Source organism: Dipodomys merriami, unplaced genomic scaffold (genome assembly GCF_024711535.1).
Source record: "Dipodomys merriami isolate MVZ:Mamm:240054 unplaced genomic scaffold, mDipMer1.0.p SCAF_57, whole genome shotgun sequence".
NCBI classification, from domain to species: Eukaryota; Metazoa; Chordata; class Mammalia; order Rodentia; family Heteromyidae; genus Dipodomys; species Dipodomys merriami.
The window spans coordinates 817,786-827,500 of record NW_027206146.1 but is presented as its reverse complement, the minus strand read 5'-3'; the positions used below and the strand labels follow the sequence as shown (position 1 = coordinate 827,500).

Genomic DNA, 9,715 nt, shown 5'->3' with positions numbered 1-9,715 from the left:
CTCGGTGACCCTGAGGTGGGAGGCCCCTGTGGACCCCCACTCCCAGCTCTACACCTACTGGATTCACTGGGCTGGTCAAGAAAACCCTCCCAGGACACAAGAGCCCCAGGGGCCCTGGGGCAGTTCAACAGGCAGGACCAATGACACCTGGTATGTGGCAGATGCCCTGATGCCTGGCACTTGGTACAACTTCAGCGTGTGGGCAGAGAGAAATGGCATTTTCAGTTCCACGAAGAGCCTCCAGGCTCCCACAGGTGAGAGACCCCACCCCGCCCATCCCTGGTAACTGGGCCGACATCAGACCTGCAGGGACAGGAGGCAGGAGTAGACCACAGAGGGCATCAGGTCCCAGGGTTTCCTCTTCTTAGGCTGCGGTCACAGAGGCCAGGGGGCCAGGGGACTGCTCTGAGGCTTGGCAGGACAGGCGGGATGGGGTGGCTAGGGGACCTTCAAAGGCGCCTGCCGACCCCACTGCCTCCTTCACCAGCCCCCGATGCCGCCACCATCATCTCCTGCCTGAGCACCTCAGGAGGCTACGCCATGGTCGTGACCTGGTCCTGTCCCACTGGGGGCTACGAGGCCTTTGAGTTGGAGGTGGGTGGGCATTGGGCCTCCCAGGACCGGTCTTCGTGTGGGAAGGGCGTGACTGTGTCAGGTCTTGGGCCGGCTCAGTCCTATCCCACCACTGTCACCACCACCTGGAGTGGATTAAGGGCCCAATCTGCCCCTCTCGCCTGCTACACAGAGCGTGCAGGTGAGCAGAGAACCTTCCTGTGTGAGTCCATGGGGCTGTGTGTCTCTGGTTTTCTGTTTTTTCTTTTCTTTTCCCTCCCCCCTCCCTCCCTTATCCCTTCCCCTTCCCTCCCTCCCTCCCTCCCTCCCTCCCTCCCTTCCTTCCTTCCTTGCTTTTGCCTGTCCAGGGCCTGGGCACTGTCCCCCAGCCTCTTTGTGCTCAAGGCTAGTGTGCTACCACTTGAGCCACAACACTACTTCCTGCTTTTTCTGAGTAGTTTATTGGAGAAAAGCGTCTCATGGACTTTTCTGCATGGGCTGGCTTTGACCTATGATCCTCAGATCTCAGCCTCCTCAGTAGCTAGGGTTTCAGGCATGAGCCACCGATGCCCAGCACAAGACACCCACTTAAACATACGATGCAGCCAGGCGCCAGTGTCTTCTACCAATAATCCTAACTGCTCAGGAGGCTGAGATCAGAGGATTGCAATTCAAAACCAGCCTGGATAGGAAAGTCTATGAGACTTTTGTCTCCAATTAGCCAGCAAAATAATCAGAAGTGGAGCTGTGGCTCAAGTGGTAGAGTGGCAGCCTTGAATGAAAAAGCAAAGGGATTGTGCCCAGGCTGTGAGTTCAAGTCTCAGTACTGGGAAGATAAATAAAGACCTGGGTTCTTAAGGGCTTCCTATGCCTCCTCCCAGGGGTCATTGCGGGAGCCATTGTGGGTGTCCTCCTGTTTCTCATCCTGGTAGGCCTCCTGATTTTCTTCTTGAGGAAGAGGTGAGACTCATTGCAGGCCTGCCACCTGGAGGCTGCCGCCGGCAGGGAGAGGGGAGGACCTCTGGTCCCAGCCTTATGCTCTGAGCCTTATGTCCCAGAATCCTTTTCCTCTCCAGGAATCAGAAGCAGCAGCAGAAGGTGGTCCCCAAGGATCTTATGTTCAGGTGAGCAGAGGCTCTGGGAAAAACGTCCGAAACACCGTGTCAGGCCCATCAGGGGTCATCTATCAAAGGGCAGGGCCCGTGGACTTATCCATGGGGGCCTCAGAAGGGACTATGGACCTCTGTGACAGGCCCTGAGTTCAAGCCCCAGGACTAGTGTCCAGGCCCTGAGTTCAAGCACACACACAAAAGGCAAAATAATATAGTCTACAATGTGTCTTTGGAGACCATGAAAGAGGAGAAGACAGAGTGAGTAGAGGGACATTTTGGATAGGTGTTAAAAATGCATGAAGCTGGGCGCCCTGGCTCACACTTGTAATCCTAGCTACTCAGGAGGCTGAGATCTGAGGTCATAGTTGGGGGCCAACCAATGCAGAAAAGCTTGTGAGATTCTTCTCTCCAATTAACCAGCAAAAAAATCTGGACTGGAAGTATGGCAATAGAGCACTGACCAAGTGTGAGGCACAGCAAAACACACACACACACACACACTCACACACACACACACACACACACACACACACACACACACACACACATGTATAGTCAAATATAGGGAAAACCTTGAGATTTGAAAGCTCTTCTCTTGCAGGTTCAAAGCAAGCCAGTACAAGAAAGTCCATGAGGACTGGGAAGGTGGCTCAGTGGTAGAGTGCTTGTCTTGCATGCATGAGGCCCTGGGTTTGATTCCTCAGCACCACATAAGCAAAAAGAAAAAAGCCGGAAGTGGCACTGTGGCTCAAGTGGTAGAGCGCTAGCCTTGAGCTGAAGAGCTGAGAGACAGCGCCCAGGCCCAGAGTTCAGGCCCCACGACTGGACCCCCTCCCCCAAATAAAAGAAAGTCCATGAGACTTATCTCTAATTAAACAGCCAAAAGTGAAGCTCTGGTTCAAATAGTAGAGCAGCCGGTGGTTCACAGCTATAATCCTAGCTACTCAGGAGGCTGAGATTTGAGGATCTCGGTTCAAAGCCAGCCCAGGCAGGAAAGTCCATTAGACTCTTTTCTTTAATGAAACACCAGAAAAACTGTAAGTGGCACTGTGGCTCAAGTGGTAGAGCACTCACCTTGAGCCAAAGAGCTCAGGGACAATGCCCAAACCCAGAGTTCAAGCCCCACGACAAAAAAAAAAAAAAGAGTAGCTTTGAGCAAAATAGCGAAAGGACAGCACTCAAGGCCTGAATTCAAGCCCTGGTACTGACACACACAGAAAAAAAAAAGTGGAATCGTATATTAGTTGTCTTTTTTTGGGTGGGGAGGAGTCTGGCTTACTTCTCAACACAGTGTCCTCAAATTTACTTATGCTACAGCGTGTGTCAGACTCACTTGAAGGCTGTATACTATTCCATTGTGTGTGAGTCCATATTGGTTGCCATGAGTGTGGTAACCTCCCTTCAAGCCTCGGTCTTCCTTTCTTTTGGGTTTGTGCCCAGAAGTGGCATTGCTAGATGGCAGTCATCTCTTCTTTTACCCCCAAAGCACTGCATGTCTGCAGGTTGACATCTTCTCCTTTCCTTCTCCCTACCACAGCTCCCCAGGGGACATCCTGGCCAAAGACTTTGCTGACCACGTTAGGAAAAATGAGAAGGACAGCAGCTATGGATTTGCAGAGGAGTACCAGGTCCGGAGACCAGAGAAGGGGTGGAGCTCTGCACAGCCCTGCCCCTGCCCCACCCAAACCCCCTCACCCCTTGGGTTAAGCAAAAGCAGTAAACCTTCATACCTGAGCTGCGCCAGGGAACCAGGGGTCTGGCGCAGTCAAGCCCTCTATGGCTGGGCCGTATTCCAGCTCAGACTGGCTAGCTTTGTATTTGCTGTATCTATAGCTCAGGCTGGCTTCAGACTCATGATCTCCCTTGCTTTTGCCTCCGCTTGCTGCAGTAAGAGTTGTGCTAGGATCTGCTCAGTTCTAGAGAATTCCTTGGACGTGCTTATCTTTTCAACTATTGGTGTGTGTGTGTGTGTGTGTGTGTGTGTGTGTGTGTGTGTGTGTGTGTGTGTGTGTGTGTGTGTGTGTGTGTGTTGCTGAGGTTTGAACTCAGGGCCTCCTGCTAGCTAGGCAGCACTGCATCGCTGGAGTCATACCTCTCCCCCTTTTACTTGGGTGCTATTGTGGGTCTTGTTTTCTTTCTGGGGCCTTCCTGGACCACAGCCCTCCTCCTGGCAGGTACCTGCCACATAACTCACTCTGCTTTTTGGTGTTTGTTTGGTCAGTTGTGGGGCTTGAATTTGGGGCCTGGGTGATGTCCCTGAGGCTCTTTGTGCTCAAGGTTAGCACTCTACTATGAGAGCCATAATGCCATTTCTAGTTTTTGAGTGGTTTAGTTGGAGATAAGAGGCTCACGGCAGTTTTCTGCCCAAGTTGGCTTCAAACTGTGATCCTCAGATCTCAGCCTCCTGAATAGCTAGGATTAGTGGTGTGGGCACCAGTGGTCCGCTTTTCCGCTTTTTTTTTTTTTGGTCGGTCGTGGGGCCTCAACTCTGGGCCTGGGCACTGTCCCTCAGCTCTTCAGCTCAAGGCAAGTGCTCTACCACTTCGGCCACAGCGCCACTTCTGGCTTTTTCTGCTTATGTGGTGCTGAGGAATTGAACCCAGGGCCTCATGCATGCAAGGCAAGCACTCTACCACTGAGCCACCTTCCCAGCTCCCTCCCCTTTTTTTTCTGTTGAGATATGTGTGTGTGTGTGTGTGTGTGTGTGTGTGTGTGTGTTTGTGGCATCTCATGAACTTTCTGCCCTGGCCTTGAACTGGCCTTGAACTGAAATTCTCTTGATCTTAGGATAATAGGCATGATCTACTGCACTTGGCTCTTTAGTTATTTTTATTTTATTCTTTTTGTCGGTCATGGGGCTTGAACTCTAGGCCTGGGTGCTATCCCTCAGCTCAAGGTGAGCACTCTACCACTTGAGCCACAGCACTACTCCTGGTTTTCTGGTGGTTCATTGGAGATAAGAGTCTCATGGACTTCCCTACCCAGGCTGGCTTTGAATCACAATTCTCAGATCTCAACCTCCTGAGTAGCTGGGGTTACAGGCGTGAGCCACTGATGCCTAGCTCTAGGCTGTTTTTAGATAGGACCTCACATGTTTGTCCATGCCTGCCTTGGACTGAAGCCTCCTTCCCCTGCTTCCCCAGTAGCTGGGATTTCAGGCATAAATGGCCATGCCTAGCCCTCAGCTCACTGATAGCTTAGAACGAGGATAGCTGCTTCCTCCAGTGACTCACACCCACAGGGATGGTCTTTCGTTCTCCTGGCCTCTACCCTCTTGCCTTCCTGAAAAAATCCCCACGTCTCCTGTTAGCCTGATAGATTCCCTAGGTGAGAGGTGGGTAGCTGCCCAGCATCTGTTGTGTGGGTGCTACAGAATCCCAGGGTATGAAGGGCAAACAGGAGGGGAAGGAGAATTCCAGGGGCACTGCTGGGGAACTCTACAATCCCCCCTCCCCCCATCTCTGTCCTAGCTATTGGCCCTGGAGGGCCACGGCCAATCTCAGATGGTGGCTTCTGCTCCAGAGAACATGGCCAAAAACCGCTACAGGAACGTGCTGCCCTGTGAGTCCTGGATTTGTGCTGTCTTCATCCCCAGCTCCAATCCTGTCCACCGCCCCCATCCCTGTTCTCCATCCCTGTTCTATGACAGACAAACCCTTGTGTGTGCCCATGCACACCCCCCGCCACATACATGGCTTCCAGGGTCTGTCCAGCCTCCCTCCCCGGGTCTCTCTGCCCTGTCTATGTGCACGGCTAAGGCCACGACTTTTTGTGCCTTCTTGTAGACGACTGGTCACGGGTACCGCTGCAGCCCCTCCGCGATGAGCCGGGGTCAGACTACATTAACGCCAGCTTCCTGCCGGTGAGCCTGCGAGGGCACCTGGGGGTGGGGGTTGGGGGTTGGGGGTTGGGGAGGGGGGAGAGGCCTTCTGTGACAGTCACCCACCAACCCCCTGACTGCCTGCTTGCCTCGCCCAGGGTCTCTGGAGTGCCCAGGAGTTCATCGCGGCCCAGGGTCCCCTGCCCCACACTGTGGGTGACTTCTGGCGCCTGGTGTGGGAACAGCAGAGCCACACCCTGGTCATGCTGACCAACTGTGTGGAGTCTAGCCGGGTGAGGAGACCTTTGTCCCAGGGCGGACCTCTGTGTGGAGCATAACCCTCCCACACACAACCTGCCTCCACTCCCACCCCACCCTCCCAGAGAGGGGTCCTACCCCAGCATGAGCTATGTCCAAAACAGCCCCAGCTGGCCTTCCCAGGGACTCGTCCACCAGGCTGTCCACTGGTCTGAGAGTAGGAGGGTGGAGGTGAGGTGGGGGGGAGGGTGTGTGTGCATGCTCAGTCCATCAACTGTTCCTGTGAGAACCGTAGACTGGGTGATTTATATTTTTCTTTTCTTTTTTTTTTTTTTTTGGTCGGTCATGGGGGCTTGAACTCTGGGCCTGGGCTCTGTCCCTCAGCTCTTCAGCTCAAGGCAAGCGCTCTACCACTTGAGTCATAGCACCACTTCTGGTTTTCTGGTGGCTCACTGGAGATGTCTCATGGACTTTCCTGCCTGGGATGGCTTTGAACCTCAATCTTCAGATCTCAGCCTCCTGGGATTACAGGCATGAGCCATCAGCGCCCAGCTGACTGGGTGATTTATAAAGAAGAGGGGTCTGTGTGGCTCAAGGTTCTGAAGGCTTGGAAGTCTAAATATGCACCATAATGTGGCAGAGTATCCCACAGTGATGGAGCAAGCTTGCTCTTTCTCCTCATCTTCTTCCTCATCCTCTTCCTCCTCCCCCTCCTCTTCCTTCTTCCCCCTTCTCCTTCTGCTTCTATTTCCTCTTCTTTCTGTGTGTGTGTGTGTGTGTGTGTGTGTGTGTGTGTGTGTGTGTGTGTGTGTGTGTGTGTGTGTGTGTGTGTATGCCAGTCCTGGGACTTGAACTCAGAGCCTGGATGCTATCTCTAAGCATTTTGCACAAGGCTAGTCCTTTACCACCTGACCCACAACTCTACTTCTGATTTTTTTTAGAAGTTTATTTGAGACAAGAGTCTCACAAACAGCTGGGCATGCCTGAAATCCTAGCTACTCCGGAGACTAGGATCTGAGTTAAAACCAGCCTGGGCTGGGAAGTCCTTGAGACTCTCATCTTCAATTAACCCCCAGAAAACTGGAAGTAGCGCTGTGGCTTAAAGTGGTAGAGCACTAGCCTTGAGCAGTAAAGCTCAGGGACAGCACCCAGGCCCTGAGTTTAAGCACCAAGACCATTAAAAAAAAAAAAGAGTCTCATAGTCTTTCCTACCCAGGCTGTCTTTGAATTTCAATCGTTGGACCTCAGCCTCCTAAGTAGTGAGGATTACAGGTGTGAGTCACCAATGCCTGGTTCTCTTCCTTCTCCTCCTCCTGTTTCTCTTTTTCTTCTTCTCCTCCTCCTCTTCTTCCTTCTCCTTCATTTCTTTCTCCTCTTCCTTCTCCTCCTGCTTTTCTCTTCTTCCTTTGTTTCTTCTCCATCTTTTATTTTTTTTAGACAAGGTCTCACTGTGTAGCCCCAGCTGGCTTCTGCCATTCCTTTCGCCTAACTCCACTCCTCAGTCTGGTGTTGCAGATAGGTAACCCCTACCCAGTCTCTCCCTCTTTTTTTGGGGGGGGTCCGGTCGTGGGGCCTGAACTCTGGGCCTGAGTGCTGTCCCTCAGCTCTTCAGCTCAAGGCTAGCGCTCTACCACTTGAGACACAGTGGCACTTCCGGCTTTTTTCTTTTTGCTTATGTGGTGCTGAGGAATGGAACCCAGGGCCTCAGGCATGCAAGGCAAGTGCTCTACCACTGAGCCACCTTCCCAGCCCCTCCCTCTTTTTATAAAGCCACAAATACCATCCAGGAGGCTCACGACCTCATCTGATCACTTCCTCAAGGCCCTGCCTTCAAATACCATCGATAGATACCTTTGGGGATAAAGTTTCCAATACGGACATTTGTGCAAGGGTACGATTGGGCTCAGGATGGATGGGCCCACTTGGCTGGCAGACATCGTACTTAGATGCCCATGGCATGCCATTGTCACAGCATGGTGACGAGACACCCCGTTGTCAGTGCAGGGGAGCCTCCTTGCTCTGAACACAAGAGCCAGGCAGAGGGGCTCCTGGGCTTGACGCCCTGGTTCTACCCCAGGTGAAATGCGAGCATTACTGGCCTCTGGATTCTCAGCCCTGTACCCACGGGCTCCTTCGGGTGACGCTGCTGAGTGAGGAGGTGACAGAGTCCTGGACGGTGCGGGAGCTGCAGCTCCTCCATGTGAGCACTCACCCCACCCAGAATGCCCTCTGTGAAGTATCTCTACAGTGCATCCTGGGAAACTCACAATTGTCCCTGCAATGCATCCTGGGAAACCCACCATCATCCCTGCTGTGCATCCTGGGATACCAAGCATTAGGTGTAGAAGCCAAACCCCAAAACCTATATGCCCTCCCCTCTCCCTCCAGGTGGAGGAGCAGAAGACTCTATCTGTGCGCCAGTTCCATTACCTGGCCTGGCCAGACCATGGCGTCCCCCACTCCCCAGAGCCTCTGCTGGCCTTCTGGAAGTTGCTTCGTCAGTGGCTGGATGAGACCGTGGAGGGAGGCCCGCCCATTGTGCACTGCAGGTGAGAGTCGAGTTAGGTGAGTCCTCGGGGTCTTTCAAGGTAAGTGAAAGGAAGATGGTGAACACAGAAGGTGTACAGGCGTGAGAAGGGCGCAGAGAACAAGGTCTGACAGAAAGAAAGACTCCAAGGCAGCATGACTTTGGACCTAAGCAGTTCCCACTGAAACCATATCTTGTCCAATGCTGAGGCTCCTGAGTTCCGCAAGACTGCCCCCTCCCCATCAGCCAGGACTCCAGATGTGCCTCCCCTCCACGGCATGACCATGGTCCCCCTTCCTGCCTAGTGCTGGTGTGGGCCGGACAGGCACACTCATCGCCCTGGATGTCCTGCTCCGGCAGCTGGAATGTGAGGGGCTTGTGGGGCCCTTCAGCTTCGTGAGGAGGATGAGAGAGAGCCGCCCACTGATGGTGCAGACTGAGGTGATGGGGAGGGCCCCTCTTCACCCCGTGCCTCTTCCCCAGGCTGGGAGCTCCAGAAGGCCCAGGGCAGGGAGGGCAGGTGTGGGATCCTGGGCCAGCCCCCTCATGTAGTGCCTCCCTCCAGGCCCAGTATGTGTTCTTGCACCAGTGTATCCTGAAGTACCTCCAGCAGTCAGCCCCTTCCTCCCCCCAAAATGAGGCCATGCGCGAGAATGGGGCCTGCCTCATCTACCAGAACTCCAAAGCCATCCAGGCCCAGCAGCGGGAGGTCTGAGCTATGGAGGGCGGAGTCTGCCTGTGCTGCCTCAAGCCCTCATCCCACGAGGAGTCCAGAGGAGAGTCGACTGTGGGTGGGAAGAGGGACTGGGAACTGAAATGCCTGTCTCCCCAGGAGACTGGGTGTGGTGGGCTTTCATCCAGAGTGTGTTGGGGAGCCAGGGCGGGTTCCTGGTTCCTGGGAAGAGCGGGAGGGGGGGGGAGGGACCTGGGGATTTCTCTCCCGGGCTCAGGGTCCCAAGGAGACAGTCTGGAACTTGGATTCTGAGGAAGGATGGACCCTGGGTTGGAATTCTGGCGATGGGAGGAACAAGGGCAGGTTTTCCTTTCAGAATCGGAGTCAGTCTGCGGTCGCCGTCGGGGTGCATTTTCTTTCTGTACCATAATTTATTAAATAACTTGCCTCTCAGGCAGGGTTTGCTCTAGTGGATCTCTGGGACTCAAGGGGGAAATTGGGGCGGGAGTGGACTGCTGATCTTGTTTTTTGTTGTTGTTGTTGGTCATGGGGTGTGAACTCTGGGCCTGGGCGCTGTCCCTCAGCTCTTCAGCTCAAGGCTAGCACTCTACCACTTGAGCCACAGCGCCACTTCAGCTTTTTCTGCTTATGTGGTGCTGAGGAATCAAACCCAGGGCCTCATGCATGCAAGGCAAGCACTCTACCGCTGAGCCACCTTCCCAGCCCCGTGGGCTGCTGATCTTAGGGAACCATGGTTTTGTTTTTTGTTTTTT

At 53.8% G+C, this 9,715-nt stretch overlaps 1 protein-coding gene across 4 annotated transcripts in view; it reads left to right on the top strand.

Moving 5' to 3' along the window:
• Ptprh (protein tyrosine phosphatase receptor type H) overlaps positions 1-9,397 on the top strand; it is a 23,621-nt gene extending 14,224 nt beyond the window's left edge. For all 4 annotated transcript variants that reach the window (XM_070000599.1, XM_070000596.1, XM_070000597.1 and 1 more), the window contains 12 exons: positions 1-254; positions 488-754; positions 1,434-1,512; positions 1,629-1,676; positions 3,202-3,292; positions 5,135-5,225; positions 5,450-5,526; positions 5,643-5,777; positions 7,820-7,942; positions 8,131-8,291; positions 8,575-8,710; positions 8,835-9,397. The exon at positions 1-254 is cut by the window's left edge and continues 46 nt beyond it. In XM_070000599.1, coding sequence (XP_069856700.1) covers positions 1-254; positions 488-754; positions 1,434-1,512; positions 1,629-1,676; positions 3,202-3,292; positions 5,135-5,225; positions 5,450-5,526; positions 5,643-5,777; positions 7,820-7,942; positions 8,131-8,291; positions 8,575-8,710; positions 8,835-8,984 — 1,612 coding nt within the window. In that variant the 3' untranslated portion in view covers positions 8,985-9,397. The remainder of the gene's footprint in view (positions 255-487; positions 755-1,433; positions 1,513-1,628; positions 1,677-3,201; positions 3,293-5,134; positions 5,226-5,449; positions 5,527-5,642; positions 5,778-7,819; positions 7,943-8,130; positions 8,292-8,574; positions 8,711-8,834) is intronic.
• The last annotated feature ends 318 nt before the right edge of the window (positions 9,398-9,715 follow it).